This window comes from Puma concolor, chromosome B2, assembly GCF_028749965.1.
Source record: "Puma concolor isolate L17-30 chromosome B2, mPumCon1.1.hap2, whole genome shotgun sequence".
NCBI lineage: Eukaryota > Metazoa > Chordata > Mammalia > Carnivora > Felidae > Puma > Puma concolor.
The window spans coordinates 154,167,422-154,186,812 of NC_141671.1; the positions used below are offsets into that span (position 1 = coordinate 154,167,422).

Here is a 19,391-nt window from a genome sequence, read left to right on the forward strand (position 1 = left end):
TGTGTGTGAGGGAGAGGAGCATAGAGAGAGGAGGAGAGAGAGAATCCCAAGCAGGCTCCACACTGTCAGTTCAGAGCCCAACACAGGACTTGAACTCACAAACTGTGAGATTATGACCGAAGCCGAAATCAAGAGTCAGACACTTAACTGAGCAAGCCACCTAGGTATCCCTCTATCAGTCATTTAAAGAGGAGTTAATACATATTCTTCTCAAACTATTCAAAATAGAAGAGAGAGAAAAGCTTCCAGATACATTCTGTGAGTCCAGCATTGCCCTTATATAGAAACCAAAAATATTATAATAGGAGAAAATCATAGTCCAGTATCCCTGATGAACATAGATGCAAAAATTCTCAACAAGATAGTAGCAAACTGAATTCAACAATATATTAAAGGATCATTCACTCCAATCTAGTGAGATTTATTCTGGGGATAGAAGGATGGTTCAATATCTGCAAACCAGTAAACACAATGCACAACATTAACAAAATAAAAAAACAAAAATTACATGATCTTCTCACTAGATGCAGAAAAAGCATTTGACAAAATTCAGCATCTGTTCATGATAAAAACTCAACAAAGTGGGTTTAGAGGGAACATCAACATAATAAAGGTCATGTGTGACAAACCCATTGCTAACATCATACTCAGTGGTGAAAGAGCTTTTCTGCTAAGATCAAGAACAAGACAAGGATGTACACACTTGCAACTTTTATTCAACAAAGTACTGGAAGTCCTAGCCACAGCAATCAGACAACAAAAAGAAATAAAAGGCATCCACTTTGATAAGGAAGAAGTAAAACTGCCATTATTTGCAAATCACGTATTATACACACAGAACCCCAAAGACTCCACCAAAAAACTATTAGAACTAACAAATGCAGTAAGTTGCAGGATACAAAATTAATACACAAAATTCTGTTGCATTTCTATACACTAATAATGAAATAGAAAGAAATTAAAAAAAAAATTCCATTTACAATTGCACCAAAAAGAATAAAATATCTAGGAATAAGTGGTTTTAATGAAGGGGATGAAAGACCTATACTCTGAAAACTATAAAACATTGATGAAAGAAATTGATACAATGGAACAAATGTACAATGTACATGTACAATGTACATGTACAATGTACAAATGTACAATGTACAAAAGATACAATGTACAAAAACAAATGGAACAATACATCATGCTCAGGGATTGGAAGAATTAATATTGTTAAAATGTCCATACTATCCAAAGCAATCCACAGATTCAGTGCAATCCCTATCAAAATACCAATAGCATTTTTTACATATTTAGCATGAATAGTACTAAAATTTATATGGAACCACAAAAGACCCTGGATAGCCAAAGCAATCCTGAGAAAGAACAGTGTTGGGTTTCACAATCCCAGATTTCCAGATATACTACAAAGCTATAATCAGAACAGTATGGTACTGACACATATGTGTCAAATATGTGTATGTGACAAACAGACATGGATCAGTGGATCAAAATAGCCCAAATGCACACTTACATGGTCAGTTAAGCTATGACAAAAGAGGCAAAAATGTACAATGGGAATAAGACAGTCTCTTCCATAAATGGTGTTGGGAAAACTGGACAGCCACTTGCAAGAGAATGAAACTGGACCGCTGTCTTACACCACACACAAAAATAAACTGAAAATAGATTAAAGACACCAGTGTGAGATCTGAAACCAAACCTTGTAGAAGAAAACCAAGACAGTAATAGATAGGTCTCCTCAGGCAAGGGAAATAAAAGCAAAAATAAACAATTGGGACTACACCGAAATAAAAAGTTTTTTATACAGTGAAGGAAGCCATCAACAAAACAAAAAGACAACCTACCGAGTAGAAGATATTTGCAAATGATATATCTGATAAAGTGTTAATATCCAAAATATGTAAAGAACTTCTAAAACTCAACACCATAAAAACAAATAATAAAATTTAGAAATGGGCAGAGGACTTGAACATTTTCCCAAAGACATGCAGATGGCCAGCAGACACATGAAAAGATGCTCAACATCACGAATCATCTGGAAAATGCAGTCAGAACCATAATGAGGTATCGCCTTACCTCTGTTAGAATGGGTAAAATCAAAGGAAATAATGTGTCGACAAAGATGGATTCAAAGGAACCCTTGTGCACCATTGGTGGGAATGTAAATTGGTGCAACCACTGTGGAAAATACTATAGAGGTTCCTCAAAAAAATTAGAAATATCATATGATCCAGTAATTCTATTACTGGCTATTTACCCAAAGAAAACAAAACACTGTTTGAAAAAGATATATGCATCCCCTTGTTCATTGCAGTATTTACAATAGCTAAATTATGGAAGCAACCCAAGCGTCCCTCTATAGATGATTGGATAAAGAAGATATAGTGCATATACACAATGGAATATTACTCAGCCATAAAAAATGAGTTCTTTCCATTTGCAACAACATGGATGGACCTATAGGGTATTATGGTAACTGAAATTAAGTGAGACAGAAAAAGACAAATACCGTAAGATTTCACTCATAAGTGAAATCTAAAAAACAAACGAACAACAACAACAACAACAAAAAAAACCAAAACAGAAACAGACCCATAAGCAAAGAACAAACTGGTGGTTGCCAGAAGGGCAAGGGATAGGGGGATGAGCAAAGTGGGTGAAGGGGAGTGGACGTTACAGACTGCCAGTTATGGCATGAATAAGTCACGGGATGAAAGGCACAGTAATGGGAATATAGTCAATAGTACTGTAATAGTGTATATGGTGACAGATGGAAGCAACATTTGTAGTATAATATATAAACTTGTCAAATTACTATGTTGTACACCTGAAACTAATGAGTTGTTGTGTGTCAACTATAGTTCAAAAAAAGTTTCAATACACCAGGAAGATAAAACAATTACAAATGTTTGCTTACCAAATTACAGACACTCGAAATGTATGAAACAAAAATTGACAGAATTGAAAGAAATAATTCAATAATAATAGAGACTTTAATACTCCACTTTTAATAATAGAACAGCAGACAGAAAGTAAGGGAGGAAATAAAGGAATTAGACGACATGATAAACCAACTGGACCTAACGGACATCTGGAACACTCTTCAGGTTAGGCCTTATATTAGCCACAAGGCATGTCTCTTTGATACACAGTGAGAGGAAGTTAGAAATCAACAACAGAAGGAAAACTGGAAAATTCATAAAATTGAAAATTAAACAGCATACTACTAAACAACCAATGGGTCATAGAAGAAATCACAAGGAAAAGCAGAAAATACTTAGACGCAAATGAAAATGAAAACACAAAATACTAAACTCATGGGGTTCACCAAGAGCAGTGCTTGGAGAGAAATGTGTAGCTATGAACACCTACATTTTAAAAGGAAAAAGGATCTCAAGTCAGTAGACTGTATTTCATCTTGAGGAACTATAAAAAGAAAAAGCAAACTAAACCCAAGGCTACCAAAAGGAAAGAAATAATAAAGATTAAAGTGGAGATATACAAAATGCAGAATAGAAAAACAATAGAGAAAAATCAGTGAAATCTAGAATTGGTTCTTTAAAAAGGTAGGGAAATTGAGAAATCTTTAGATGAAAACGGAAGATAGAAATAAAATCAGAAATGGAAGTGAGGACACTGCAACTGACATGACAAAGATAAAAATGATTTTAAGAGCATGGTATGAAAAATTATATGCCAGTCTAGGAAAAATGGGCACATTCCTTAAAACTTAATAAATCACCTAAACGGACTGAAGAAAAAATAGAAAATCTCAATAGACTTTAATAAGTAACACGATTGAATTAGTAATTAGAAATCTCCAACAAAGAAAAGTCCTGGACCGGATTGCTTCTCTGTGAGTTCTACCAAGCATTTAAAAAAGAACTGACACCAATCCTTCTCAAACTGTCCAAAAAAAATTTTTTTAAAGACCAAACACTTAACTCAATGAGACCAAAATTTCCCTGATACCTAAGCCAGATAAGAACTTTACAAGAAAAGAAAATTAGAAACCAATATAGTTTGTGAATATAAATGCAAAAATCTTCAACGAAATATTAATAAGTTGAATCTGATAGAATATTAAAAAGATTATTCACAGTGACCAAGTGGGATTTATTCCGGGAATGAAAGGGTTATTCAATATAAAATAGGTGTAATATACCACATTATTAAAATGAAGACGCAGTCACATTCGATGCATTAAAAAAGACATTTGACAAAATCCAACATCCTTTCATAATAAAAACCCTCATGGGTGCCTGGATGGCTCAGTTGGTTGAGCATCGGACTTCAGTTCAGCTCATGATCTCATGGTTCATGAGTTCAAGCCCCACATCAGGCTTTGCACTGACAGCACAGGTCCTGCTTCGGATTCTCTGCCCCTCTCCCTGTCTCTCTACCCCTCCCCCATGTGCACACTCTCTCTTTCTCAAAAATAAACATTTAAAAATTTTTTAATTAAAATAAAGTTGATAAATATCAAAAACTCTCAGAAGACTAGGAATAGAGGTAAAATACCTCACCCTGATAAAAGGTATTTATGAAAAACCCATAGTTAATATCATATTCAATGGTGGAAGGTGAGAAGCTTCCCCCTTAAGGTCAGGAACAAGGTGCCCACTTTCACCACTACTGTTCAGCCTTGTACTGGCATTCTAGCTAGAGCAGTTAGATAAGAAAAAAATAAAAGCATCCAAAATGAAAAGGAAGATGTAAAGCTGTCTCTAGCCATACATGTCATGAACTTATGTATAGAAAATCCAAACATTCCACAGGAAAGCTACCAAAGCTAATAAATTCACCAAAGCTGCAGAATTTAATAAGTCAACAGACAAAAATCCATTGTGTTTCTAAGACCAGCAGTGAGTAATCAGGAAAGGAAATTAAGAAAGCAGTTTATTTATTCATTCATTCAAAGTATTTAATAGTGTGGGAAAATTGGATATCCCATGCAAAAGAATGAAATTAGACCCCTTACCTCACACCATATACCAAAATTAACTCAAACTGGGTCGAAGACCTAGACTCAAGGGCTGTAATATAAAACTCTCTCTATTTTTTTTAAATGTTTATTAATTTGGAGAGAGAGAGCACCAGGGAGGGGCAGAGAGAGGGAGAGAGAGAAACCCCCAAGCAGTCTCTGTACTGTCAGGAGCAGAGCCCAGTGTGGGGCTGATCCTATAAACCATGAGATCATGACCTAAGCCACCCTGGTGCCCCTAAAACTCTTTAAATAAAGCATTGAGAAAATTTTCATGGAATTGGCTTTGGCAAAGACCTCACGGGTATGACACCAAAAGCATAGGCAACAAAAAAAAATAGATAAATTAGATTTTATCAGAATTTAAAAATTCGGTACAATAAAAAATAATATTAAAAAAGTGAGGGGCGCCTGGGTGGTTCAGTCGGTTGGGCATCCAACTTCAGCTCAGGTTATGATCTCACAGTCCGTGAGTTCGAGCCCCATGTCGGGCTCTGCTGACAGCTCGGAGCCTGGAGCCTGCTTCAGATTCTGTGTCTCCCTCTGTCTGCCCCTTCCCTGCTCACACTCGGTCTCTATCAAAAAATGAATAAAAGTTAAAAAAAAAAAAGTGAAGGGGCACCCGGTGGCTCAGTTGGTTGAGCGACCAACTTCAGCTCAGGTCATGACCTCATAGTTCATGGGTTCAAGCCCCGCGTTGGGCTCTGTGCTGGCAGCTTGGAGCCTGGAACCTGCTTCAGATTCTGTGTCTCCCTCTCTTTCTCTCTCTCTCTCTCTCCCTCTCTCCCTCTCTCCCTCTCTCTCTCTCTCTCTCTCTCCCAAAAATAAATACTAAAGAAGTGAAAAGACAATGTACTGAAGAGAAAATGCTATGTTTCTGATAAGGGATTAATATCCAAAATATGTGTATGTATAAAACCTCCATAACTTGACAACGAAAAGGTAACAGGGCTTGAATAGATTTTTCTTTTTTAAAAAGAAAATTTATTTTTTGAGAGAGAGTACACGTGAGCAGGGGAACGGCAGAGAGCAAGGGACAGAGGATCCCAAGCAGGCTGTGTACTGACAGCAGCAAGCCACTGTGGGGCTTGAACCCCCAAACCGTGACACCGTGACCTGAGCTGAAGTCACATGCTTGACCAACTGAGCCACCCAGGTGTGAATAGACTTTTCTGTGAAGAAGGTGTGTAAACGTCCAGGAAGCTCATCAAAGGATGCTCTGCATCATTTGTCACAGGAAACACAAGTCAAAACTGCAAGGTACCGCTTCACACCTACTAGGATGATACTACTACTACTAAACAGAAAATACTAAGTATTGACAAGCATGTGGAGAAACCTGACCCCCATGCGCTGCCGGAGGGAATGTGAAATGGTGCAGCCATGATGTTCATAACATCATTATCCACATCAGTCAACAGATGGGAACAACCCCAGTGTCCATCGGCAGAGAAATGGCTCCTTACTTGGCAGCTCTGCAGACAGGCTGCACCCCCGAGAAGTCGGTGGGGCAAGTCCTAGGAGCAGCCTCAGGCTTGGCTCCTGTCCCCACGGCCCAGCCTCTGGACACCTGGACTCCAGGAGAGCCCCCGCGTGGAGTGCGATGGGGAATGCCACGGAAGGCAGCCCAAGCCAGCAGCCTTCCTGTCTCCAACACGCCCGGCCAGCCGCCTCGCGGATGGCAGTGAGAAGCTGGTCAGCGTCTTTCAGATCTGGAACCTTCTTCCAATGATTTCTCTCGTGATGTCCTTCCTTCCATTCTCTCTGCTCTCTGTTACTTGTCTCAGAGGTTAGACACTATATTCCAGCCCTGTAATTGTCCTGTATTTTCTCTCCTCGTATCTTGGTCTTTTGCTCTGCTTTGTGGGAGATTACATTACATTTGTCTCCCATTCTTTCTGATCTTTAATTGTGCTGTTTGTAAATTCTGAGAGCTCGGAATGTCTTTTTCATAGCATACTCTTCTGTTTCGTGGCTGCAACATTTCTTTTGCATCTGAGTAAATTACACCAATAGTTGTGTTTTGTTTTTTCCTTCTTCCTTCATAGAATCTTCTTCTGTTTCTCTTTCTATATGTTTCTTTTGGTCTTTGTTTTTATTTTAGAATAAAAAAATTTTTTTTAATGTTTATTTATTTTTGAGAGAGACAGAGACAGAGCGCAAGCTGGGGAGGGGCAAGAGAAAGCGAGACAGAGAACCTGAAGCAGGCTCCAGGCTCCAGGCTCTGAGCTGTCAGCACAGGGCCCGATATGGGGCTGGAACCCATGGGCCAGGATATCATGACCTGAGCCGAAGCTGGACGCTCAACCAACTGAGCCACCCAGGCGCTCCTACTTTAGATTTTTGTTCTCACGTGGCTGGTAATTCTTCAGGGCAGATTGTGTTGCAGAGTCACGCATTGTAAAAGTGATGGGAAGCCAGTACCCCAGGTGAGGCTTTCAGCCACGGGATCCTTGGGGAGGTCCTGATGCTGAAATCCTTGACTCTTACCTCAGGTCATAGGAAGAGCCTTCCTGCTCTTCCTGGAGACACCAAGGGAATGACGTAATTACAAAAATCTGAGGAAGTCCTGGGGGACCATTTGTAACTGGGGTGAGGGGAAACAGTAGAGAAGGACCCTAGAATGATCCTCAGGTCCCTGACTTGCATTGAGTTCAGATTTCAGTGCTATTAACTTGGGTAGGAAATACAAGGGAAGGAGAGTGAGTGTAGACAAGCTTTAACTTTTGGGTCCATTGTGATTGCGGTGCCCCTGCTGGCTGTGGTTGACTTTGGAGCAGAGAAGACCGGTTCAGTTTCTGCTCTGTGGCCTGCTGTGTGTATGGCCTTGGACGGCACACCTGGCCTCTCCACTCCTCGCTTCCTAGTGAGGGTGATGTCACCCCTGCCCCCAAGATTCAGTGGGAGGGTGCATATGCTCACATGCATCTTGCAGTGTGCAAACCCACAGTGAACATGTCCTCTGTTGCATCCGCAGCGGTGAGCTCCTGTCAGAGGAGGCATCCGGGGGGTGACCGGAGAGGGATTCAGCAGGGCCAGCATTACTCAGCACATCATAGAGACCTAGGCATTACATTTGTCTCCCAAGTCCTGGGCACCAGCACCTGCAGACCTGTGGGAAAGTGGGGGAGGCCTATGCAAGTGCCTCTCTAGGGGTCTGGAAAGACCAAGTAACACGGTGCCCTGGGACCTGGGGGGGACGGCATTTCAGAAGAGTGGTGGGCAGTTTCCAGTGTTGTAGAGGTAGGAATGATCTCCAGAATATGGAGGGTGCCAGCACTGAGGGCTACATGGGTCAGCACTCAGTAAGCACTCAATAGGTGACATCAGGACTAAGTATCTGGTTGAAACGGTGACCTTTGGTATTAACAATTAGGAAGTCAACAGTGATGGCCACCATTCTCCATTCAGTAAGGGTGTGCCCTCAACTCATTCTGGAATCGGGCAGGACATGCTTACGTGAAACATTGTCTCCTCTCCCAGACCCAGGGATACACCACACACACGCACAGACACGCACACCCCTGTGGATATGCCGCACGCACGCCCCGGTGCATACGCCCCGCACACGCGCAGACGCACACCCCGGTGCATAAGCCCCACACATGTGCAGACACACACACCCTGGTGCATACGCTGTGCACACGCACAGACACGCACACCCCAGTGGATGTGCCACACACGTGTGGACATGCGCACCCCAGTGGATATCCCGTGCATACATGCAGGCACGCAACCCCAGTGCATGTGCTGTGCACACGTGCAAACATGCACACCCCGGTACATCCGTTGTGCACACACGCAGACACGCACACCCCAGTGGATATGCCATGCACACACGCAGACACACACACCCCGGTGCATCCGTTGTGCACACACGCAGACATGCACACTCCAGTGGATACACCACACACATGTGCAGACACGCATACCCCGGTGCATATGCCCCACACACGTGCGGACACACACACCCCAGTGGATATGCCGTGCACACGCGCAGACACGGACACCCTGGTGCACACGCTGTGCAGACGCGCAGACACGCTCGCTCCAGTGGATACACCACACGCGTGCAGACATGCATACCCCGGTGCACATGCCCCACACGTGTGGACACACACACCCCAGTGGATGTGCCGTGCACACGCGCAGACATGCACACCCGCTGGCTCCGGCCAGGCCTGCCAGCTGTGGGCCCTGGGCACTTTCCTCCCTGCGGCCAGCTTGCAGGACGCACTCATCAGGGAGGCTCATGCAGTCACTTGTGTTTCAGGTGGTCCAACTGACGCCCACCAGCTGGAAGAGGACAGACCCGCTTGCAGGTGAAGAAGGAATCATTGTAAACGTAGACATTGAGCATAAAGCCAGTACAGTACATCTTGCTTACCTACAGCCAAGACCTAGAACGAGATTGCTGTATTTCACCCATTACAGGCACACAGTACAGACATGTTGAGTGAGGTGACCTGAACGTGGTATGTGTTTTTAACTCCACTCTACTGTGCCGTTTACGTGGCACCAGGCAGCCAGGCGGAGCTGAGGGCGTGTGAAGAACTGCCTGCTGCCTCCCAGAAGCTTTGCTGTGGCTCCACCCCAAGTGCGGAGATTCCCTGTAGTCTCTGACAGCTTGTAAATGTACAGACCTTCGTGGGGAGAACGGAGAAACAATGAACGCCTGTGTCATCGAGGCCCTGCTCTGCGTGAATCTGCACAGCATGGGCCACAGCATCTCCCGAGACAGGGAAGCCAACCCAGAAAGGACCGCGTAGCTTCGGGCAGCCGCCCTTGAGTCCCTTGTGCTTGGGTTACACGTGCGGTCGCAAGTTTCTTCCTGAGTGGTTGGCCCGGGCCTGGGATGTGCAGGCCCTTGTGAAAGTTCACTGTGGTCCTTACGGCACAGCTGAGGTCTCTGTGGTCACTTCACGAGTGCTCAGTTGGGGAGTGGGAAAGACTGTTTTGTGGTTACCATTGTGTTCCAGGTAATATGGCCGGACCACCCTCGTGTGAAGGACACATCCGAGAACAGGCAGCACAGGGAGCCCAGCGGCTCCCACGGGACTGGGACGTGGGGCCCCGTCTCACATGCTTGGTTCAGCAGCGGTAGGGATGGTGTGGTTGGTTGGGCTCATCCGCTCTCCTTTGTGTTGTGACGCTGATCCGTAATACGCATTTCGCTCTACCAGTTACCAGTGGTTAGTCTGCTGTTACAGACAAGTGAAGACCCACTTCTTCGTCCCGGTTCTCATTTGGCCCTGTTGTCGAAGTTCTACAGCTGGAAAGGCCTTGGGCACCGGACATAGTCTGGCCAGGTCTCCTATGGGCTCTGTACCGCCCCCTTCTCAAATGTAAGTCTGTATACCCGTGAGAGGAAAAAGAAAGTGGTGATTCCTGAGTCAATCTATTAATTGTTATTCTCATGTTGTTTAAATATGTGCAAACATGCATCAGGGTCCTTAATGCTCAGAGCTCTTTCTTAATGCAGCTTTCATTCCAACACGTCATTTAAATAAACTGAAACTAGATTCTGAGTCAAGTAGCGTTGTTACCACAGTCCCCCAGCCGCTCCCTGGGGGGGCCGGCCAGAGCCCTCATCTCTGGAGCTGCCGTGCTAGCGTCCACGGGAGGCATAGACGCCAGCGGAAGGCAGAGGCAGGGGACTGAGGGTGCCCATGACGGGAACCCTGTGAGTGCGCCCCTTCGTTGAACGGGCAGGGGTGCCTGGTGTGGCTGAGCCCACAGTGGCGTCTGGTGCGCTCGCCTGCACACAGGACTAGGTTTCAAGAGGGACGTCTGCCATATCCGTGAATTTTTGCCACAAGAATGACTTTGTGTGTTGTGTAGTTGAAAATAAAGGGAAAGAAATAATCATGGCCGGTGACCACTTTGGTATCTCAGGTAAAGTGGGTTTTTATTTCTAAAGTACTGACCAGTTGGATTTAATAAGTTCAGCACCCAGAGGATTGGACACGTTCACTTTTTTCCCATCCTTTGAACTTTGTGTTTAAAATTTCGAGCTGTTTCAGGCATTGCCACAACTTAGGATGAAAAATAAGTTGGTAGCGGCACCATCTTCTGACTGTCACAAAAAGGAAAAAAAAACCCTGGGGCTCCTGGGTGGCTCAGTCGATGGAGCGTCCGACTTCAGCTCAGGTCACGATCTCACAGTCTGTAAGTTCGAGCCCTGCATCGAGCTCTGTGCTGACAGCTCAGAGCCTGGAGCCTGCTTCTGATTCCGTGTCTCCCTCTCTCTCTGCCTCTCCCCTGCTCATGCTCTGTCTCTCTCTGTCAAAAATAAACATTAAAAAAGTTTTTTTTAATAAAAAGTTTTTTTAAAAATGCAAAAAAGCCCTTTGCTTGGAGAGCTGCAGCTCCGTGTGGGGAGAGGGGACCCTGGCTTGTTCCCCTCCTAGAGGCCAGGGACCCTGGTGTTTCTTATCTCTTCTCGTTTGATGCCAAGTGGACCATCCTGGGGCCTGAAGCCCGTCCACACCAGCAGCCTCCGTTACTCTAGTGAAAGCTGACACGTGCCTCTTCCTCGTCGGCTTCCGTCCCCCAGTTGTCCAGGGGCTCTTGGTAGAGCTTCAGGAAGGGCCCCAGCACTGGGGGCCAGCTTCTCCAATTTGACCCTGGGGTGCGGTGGTGCAGTGATGAGAGCCGCCAACGACTGACAGACATCGCAGTTTGAGCCAAGTGCGCAGGGAGGTCCTACATCGTTAGAGAACTGCGCCTACACATCCCTTTCCGTCTCTGGCCATGGCTGAAGCCTTGTAGCCTGTGCCCCTGTTGTCCCCGCTCGAGGCCAGGGGTCTAGGCACATCGCATCCCCCACCTGCAGACAGCCCTTACTCGCAAGCTCTTTGTGGTTCTGAGAGAGAAGATTGCATGGGGAAAGCCAGTGCAGGCATCCGATTTCTCTCATTATGGCCAGCTCTGCCAAGTGTTAGATGAAAAGTAGAAAGTTAACTGTAACCTTCTGTATTTGACCAGCCACCTGAACTTAAAAAAGCCAAGGAGCAGCCATTCAAAAACAGACCAACTTCACTTGTTTGTGGTTTCCCCAGAAGCCTCTTTCAAAGGCCTGGGGAGGCCGAGGTCAGGAGACCCCATGGGACACCTAATGAGTCATGGCGATCCCTCATGGCGCCAGCAGCCAGGCTGGGTGGGCCTGGTATTTCCCCAGGAGACCGAAGCTGAGGGCAAGTGTGACCCAGCCCCACGGGCCCTCCAAGGGCATGTTGGCCCATTAAGGCACATACGTCCATATATCCTTAATCTTCAGATGGCGTGTCCCTCTTAGGGGCCATTGAATTGATAGTTTTCAGTCAAACTGAACAGTCATCCAGGGAAGGAACGTCTTCCAGGAAGGTTTGGTCGACAACAGGTTTTCTCACAGGCTGCCTGTGCACTTTGTCTTTTCATCCCATTTTGTAGGAGACACGTTTTACCAGGTGCAGAACTGGCTGAGCTCTGTTCTTTTTTTTTATCTTTATTTTTGAGACAGAGAGCATGAGCGGGGGAAGGGCAGAGAGAGAGGGAGACACAGAATCCGAAGCAGCTCCAGGCTCCAAGCTGTCAGCACAGAGCCCGACGCGGGGCCCAAACTCCCAAACCGCAAGATCATGACCTGAGCCGAACTTGGACGCTCAACCGACTGAGCCACCCAGGCACCCCATGCCGAGCTCTGTTCTTGATGGTCTCTCAGCCTCTGGGCATATCGGCCCACCGTGCTCCGTTTAGCCTTCAACCTGTGAGTTCCTGTAACATGGTGTGAGACACATGCTCCCTTGTCGTGGGTCCTGTGGCTTTCAACTACGGGAAAGTCTGTTAAAGGAAGCCACCGATCTGTTTACTGAATGCTTCAAGCCACAGCCTTTAATGTACGATCCAAACAAAATGAAAGCCTGTCCCATGTGAGGGGACAGTAGGAGAGTAGGAGCCGCAGAAATAAGCTTAGAGCCCTCTTGAGCTGGTTCTGTGCTCGTGTCCCGGATAGCAGAGCAGGGGACCGGCCACTGTGTGATTGGGGACATGCAAGTCCGCTGGGAAGGGGGAAGCGGCCCCAAAGAAGCTGTTCCCAGGAGACAGATTTGTGGCAGCCGAGTGGTGACCAGAAGGAGTGGGCGCCAGTTGGGGTTACAGTTTTATTTTGTTCTGAAAAGGTTTTCCAAAGAGTCAAGACTCTGTTATCCTCAGAAACCTTTTTCCTTCGCTCTTTTTTTGCACATTTCCTTCCAACAGTTTGACCTTTCTGAGTCTGGACGCTGACTTGAGAGAGCTTACCTCGGCTCCAGAGGTTCAGCCGGCCGACCGTGAGGCCCGGCAGCAGGTGGGGGTGAGCTTGGGCCCGGATCCCGAGCTCATGGGTGTGGACGTCACAGCAGTGACTCCTTGTTTGGGTCCTGAAGGGTTTCCCCTCTCAGAGAAACACGGATCATTATACCACAAACCTCCTCAGTCATGTGGATGGTGACAGGTGTGTAGGGCAGAAGTTAGATGGTTGTGGAAACTGGCTTTTTATCCAGGATCCACATTATTCAGCAGTTCACTCTTTCTGGCTTTAGTACCGAGGACGCCTTTTTTACTGTATTGAAAATTTTAAATGACAGAAGTTTTAAATATGTATTTATTTAAAAATAACAGTGCACCGATTATATGCCAACATTTTTATATCTCCTCCCCGCCCCAGGAAAAAGCTGGAGGAATGCCTTGTTTTACACTTTGGCAAATGGGTTTAATGTCTGGTTTTATTACAGGCAGAGCCTCAGGCCTCTGCAGTCATCTGTGGTCGCGTATCGTTTTGGCTAAAGTACAGTTGAAGACCCCTCCTCACAGGCCTTCAGATGAAAGGGGAGGAGGCCCTTCGGCCCTTCCCAGAGGTTTCTAGATGCTCCCCTTGCACGCACCTCTCGACTCAGCAGGCGCAGGAAGGGTCTCAAAGCACATCGGATGTGGGCGGCTGCCTGCTTGCTGCTTGCCGTCCGTCCGTCGGTCTGTCTTGCTCCCTGAATGGATTTTTCTCTGCACAGTTTTGTGACATGCTTCGGTTACTGGGACAGTACTGGTTATACAGATGAGCCGTGCGGGTCTTGTAAATGCTCCTCACGGGAGATCAGAGATGTTTTTGCTAAACCACGCCAGTTTCATCAGCGGACCTTCAGTATTGAGAAGCCCTGGACCTTCCGTGGCTCATACAAGTATTCCAAGTTCTAATTCTTGCTTGACGTCTTGGATCTCCTCACTGGCAACAAAGCTGTCCAGTGTTTTCCTTGAAGTGACAACTTCAGACCCCCTGGAAAGGGGACGAGGGGCAGAGACTTGGGCAGGGTGGTTAGCTGTGGTTCACGCTTTTAAAAAAGGCATCAGAAAAACAGCAGAAAGCTAGTGCCTATTGAGTCTAGACAGCCAGCACAGAGACGTCCCAGGCATTTTGTGTATGTTTGCAGTATTTTGTAATAAAAATTTACAAAGTAGTGAATAGGCCTGGAAACCCTGCAGCCCTAAAGCCTGGCCTACTCCCAGGGGAAGGGGACACAGGCACCTTTTACACTCTGAGGTGGAGGCCGAAATGCCTGATCTCAGGAACACCTTAGGGAACCAGAAGGAAGGAGGGGAATGGGCAGAGGTGACCAGGAGCTTCAGGACAGAGCAGAGGAGGGCGGGGTCCCCACGTTTGCCGACAACTCTATGGCTGCGTTCCTGACGTGGCGTTTGCGCTGGGGACTGCAGCGGCCGGGCCCGGGGTGGCTGTACCCGATCCTGCCACCCAGAGCGTGCTGGGAGGCACCCTACACCCACCTCAATGGCAGGGCGGGATGTGTTCGGCCCTAACTGAACAGAGAGAAGGTGGCCTGTGCTGTGACCTGGCAGGTGGACGGCGCTCATGGGAGCCTGTCTGTGTGGAGTGCAGCACTCCAGGAAGAACCCAAGCAGGGGGCAGTGTCCGCAGAGGCTCCTGGGACCTGCTCCCAGAGCCCCTGATGCCCAGAGAGACTGGGTTTGACTGTGCGTTACTGGAGTTTGGAAGAGGCTGTCATGGCGACAGGAGGGGCCAAGTTGGAAGTGAAGAGGCTAGTGGTCGTCACGAACATGGGCCCGTGGGTTCCTGACCTCGCTCAGAAACCTGGCGCATGTGCTGGAAAGACAGGGCCCTTTGGAGACACCTGCCTGTGAGAGCCTGGGGTAGGGAAGACAGGTGTCTGCACGCACCCATGCATGGCCCCGCATCTGCTAGGTCATTCCAGATCTTGTCTACTTAGAACACAATGTTTGGAGTTGTGACATCAACTAGCAATTTGGATTTGAGTCTGCAAGGCGTCTGGGAGTCTCCTCTCCGTGCAGACTGCCTCTGGCAGGTGAGCCCCCTTCTGCAGGATGTGGTTGGAGTGGCCCAGGGCCCCAGCTTCTGAGTGAGTGAGAAAGCACCAGAATAGAGCACAAGGAGGGGAGAGAGCAGACACCAAGTAGCAACAGGAAGGGGCCTTTGCGGTAAAAGAGAAATAAAAAATGAACTTTAATTTTTTCCAAAAAGATAGCCATCCGGTGATGTTTCCTTTACTTCTTTTTTTCTCTTCGTCCACGGCACAAACTCAGACCTTTGATGCACTGTGAAAAAGGTCAAGTTAAATACCTAAAATATGAGGGATTCGGGGGCAGGTGATTCAAAACCGTAGCCAGCTTCAGACATTTATGCAGATAAAAAAAATTCATTGTTAAAGCGGCAGATCAGCTCTGATGCCCTCCCCCCGGTCCAGCGGTTTCTGCCCTGTTCACCGCACATTCTGACCCATCCCCTTGGGAGCACTCACCCCCGGGCAGGGTTGTTTGGCAGCTGTGCGGCTGGAAGGTGGTTAGAGAGTGAAGGTGGGTACCGAGAGCCTGGAGCCCAGACGGGTGATGTAGCCGCGGCCGCCCCCTGGGGTTCAGGTGCCGCCAGCACAGGGCCCAGCACCCAGGACCAGCCTGTGTGATGACTACAGGTCACTGAGGGATGCTTGCAGCCGTCTGGACAAGGGGCCCACGCTGTGCCCCTGCCGTGCGCTCAGCCTCAGCCTGGGACCACGTGTGCACACGCGTGTGCGGGCCAGACCCGCAGTAGGTGTGTGGGCTTAGCCTTTCAGAGTTCAGGGACACACTCCAGCACCTGGTGCAGTGAGCCGGGCACCCTCCTGGCTCACGGAGACGTCTTCTCGCCCCGTGAACTGCTGCCCTTGAGCATTCTTTGTAAATCACTTTTACTAGGAATTGATATCAGTAAACTGGCCATTTTTCCCCAAAGTCTAATAACTGTTGGAAAGAAACCAATAAAAAAAGAACAAGAACATGCTTTTAAATTCAGGTGTTACTCAATGTCATGTAGCTTAACGAAATCGGTGGGGCTTTGAGATCTGGAAGTCTGCTCGAGGCCCCTGGTTGCCTAACCCCGTTTTGAGTTCACTTGCACTCCTTTTGTCTCTGTCTCTGTCTCCCCAGGGACCATAGATTGCCTTGTCTTTACCTAAAATAAACTTTTGTTTCCTAGCCAGTTGCCCCCCAGGCCCTCCAGCAGCTGCCATTTCTCTTACCTCTGGTCTAAGCAGAGTTTACGTCTGGCAGGTGCCCAGGGGTGGCCTGGAGGAGCTGGGGTGCAGGCTGGCCCTTGCTGTCCAAGTGAACCCCTCACATATGTAGCCCAGCATTGAGCAGGGGCAGGCATCCTCAGGTGCCTGCCCTGTCACTGTGGGGCACCAGGCCCCCACACACCAGTGTTGGTGTGAGTGGGCCTGTCCGGGCCCAGAGGCCTGTGCAGACCCCTTCTGCAGTGCAGGCCACGGGCCCACCACAGGCAGTTGACAGAGCAACGTGGATCTGCCTCCTGCCACTTGGCCAGCCAGACCTAAGAGGTCATCCCCTTCCTCTGTGGCCCAGCTAATAGCCTTGATGCTCTTGGGGCCCACAGAAATATGTCCAGGATCCATGATTGGCTTTGAAATCCTCTTGGGCCCTGAAGCTTAACCCTTCCTATGACCACTTGTGCATCTCGGTTCGGTTCAGGCAGAGGTGGACAGGAGGCCAAGGCCACGGCACTTTGTGTCCCCAGGGTCCCTCCCCTTCAGCCTGTGAGTGGAGGATATAGGGTGGGGTGCTCTGGTCCCCAGGGATCCTGTGCAACTCACCCTACAGCCGCACCCCCGGACTGCTTGGCGTGCTCGGCTCTGCCTGTGCCCGCTGGCATTTGCTCAGGAAAAGGGAGCTAACTTTAAAGCTAGCTGAGAAAACACACAATTGCGGAATTAATCGTGTGCCAAGTACCCATGAGACGTTCCAAAGCCTGATATGGGTTACGGATGGAAAGGCAGCCTCCTGGGACTGCTCGCCGTAGAGCATGAAGGGAGTCGGTCGGACACAGACCCCGCTGCTCTGCAGGTGATTTCCACCCCCCCCCCGCCCCGCCCCGTCCCATGGCACCTGAGGATGGCACCACTCCACAGCTCAGGCTCTCCCCCTGCCTGGCACATCCCTGAACATCCTGGTCATTTGGAAAGAGCACGAATAACAGTCCACTGAAACTGTAGTGTGACTTTGGGAGGACAGTGAGCTGCAGGCCACACAACAGCCCATCAGGAGCAGGCCTCGCCAGGAGCCCTCCACCCCACCCCCACCCCCACCCCCACCCCACCCCCAAACGGGGCCGGGAGGCGTGCGTCCCAACTGCCAGAATGGCCTGTCTTCATTTAGTCTCCCAATGGAAAACATGTGAAAACCGTCGGCAAAAGGCATCCAGGAAGAACGTTTCACAGGAAAGAGATAAATGCACCAACCCGCGTACCTGTGTCTCAGGCACCAGCCGTCACATGAATGCGTCTGAACGAAGTGAAGCCCACTGGGAGTCACATCTGCTTTCCGTAAACTTCCCGAAGCCGCGAAACCTCTCTAGATGCCAGCTGTCTTCCCGTCAGTGTCATTATTCATTCATTTGTCTACAGAAAACTGTCTCTTTTAACTCAACCTGAAGCTTGGTTTTTAAAACAGAACAGTCCTCAGCAGACGCAGGGTGACATCTTCTCTGGGGCTCCTGGGGCCCCATTCAGTCACCTGTTCCTTCACATGTATTGAGCAACGACTGTGGGCCTGGCGCTGGGGCTGCAGGGCAGGAGACGGTGCCCCTTCCTGGGGTCCCCAGCCAGCCGGAGAAAGCCAGGGGCACGCCGCAGCATGTGGCCGGGTCAGGAGGGCGTCACACAGGTAGGACTCTGGGGAGTTGCGGCTCATCACGGGGATGCGGCCGTACTCTCGGGCTGTGCATTTGTTACGAAACCAAAGAAAAGCTATGTTGTTGCTCTGAAACGAAACAGAGGCTCACTACGTTCTTTTTGGGTCTTATGTGACTTATGTCCAGGACGTTTATTCAGTCAGTATTTACTGAGCACGGAATGCATGCCAGGCACTCGATTCACCACACATCTATAGTGGTGTTTGATTTTGTTGTTACTGAAGATTCTAAAGTCCGAGTGACAGATGAAGGATCGTGAGAGAAAAGTGTTCTGAGTTTTAAACAGCAGAAAGACTGTTAAATAATATCCTGACATTTCCCACCTTCAGGAAGTTGTTCCGTGGCCGGCCATAAGGATGCCTGAAGCCTGCGCCCTCTGCGCCTCAGGGAAGAGCAGCAGCCTGGCTCCACAGCCCCGCTGGAGGCTCTGGTCCCCCGGACAGGCCAGCCCACATCCGTCCACACTGTCACCCAGGTGACCTGGATGTCCAGTCCCCAGGCAGCCTCTGAGATGAGCCGGTTCTGGTCCTCACCGCTGCATCCGGCTTCCCTAAGGCCTCCCAGGGGGTGGTGCCGCAGGGGGAGGGTGCTGGCATTTGGGACACTCAGCTGTTAAATGACAGAGAGGCTCTCCGAAGGCCACCTCCACGTCCCTCCGCGCCACGAGTCCACCCTGCCAGGCCCTGAAGACAGGGGCCAGTAGAGAAGAGTAAACAGCTAAGGTGCTGTCCACACGTGCCTTGGAACCCTTGCTCTTCTTGTAGAATCTTAGAAGACCCATCAGCCCGGGACATAGTTGACTGCAAACGAAACACTTGGGTGTGACAATCCAGTTCTGTGGGCTTGGTTCTCAGAGTGTATGTGGACAAAAGCTGTGTTCTATGTCTCCCTCTCCTGCCCTGGTGGTTCCAGAGAGCAGTCCACACTGTGTCACTCTGCAGGGCCAAGCTAAGTAATGAAGTGACTGTTGGTACCCAAGGAGATAGGCAGGGTACAAGGTATCCCCGGGGGCTCAGGCCAGAGGGGATGGGCTTCCTGGGCCAGAGGGGATGGGCTTCCTGGGCCAGAGGGGATGGGCTTCCTGGGCCAGAGGGGATGGGCTTCCTGGGCCCGCTGTCCTCCACGCAGTGCTGCACCTTCCAGGTTCCC

The 19,391-nt window shown here is 48.4% G+C and overlaps 1 protein-coding gene across 16 annotated transcripts in view; it reads left to right on the forward strand.

Moving 5' to 3' along the window:
• The window catches only part of FAM120B (family with sequence similarity 120 member B), a 112,483-nt gene extending 101,962 nt beyond the window's left edge, over positions 1-10,521 (forward strand). For 8 of the 16 annotated variants that reach the window (XM_086708348.1, XM_086708349.1, XM_086708350.1 and 5 more), the window contains one exon: positions 6,408-7,018. In XM_086708348.1, the coding sequence (XP_086564474.1) occupies positions 6,408-6,681 (274 nt within the window). In that variant the 3' untranslated portion in view covers positions 6,682-7,018. Of the gene's footprint in view, positions 1-6,407; positions 7,019-9,266 lie in introns of those variants that run through there. The other 8 variants (XR_015251744.1, XR_015251746.1, XR_015251747.1 and 5 more) reach the window with 3 other exon arrangements.
• Positions 10,522-19,391: the final 8,870 nt, after the last annotated feature.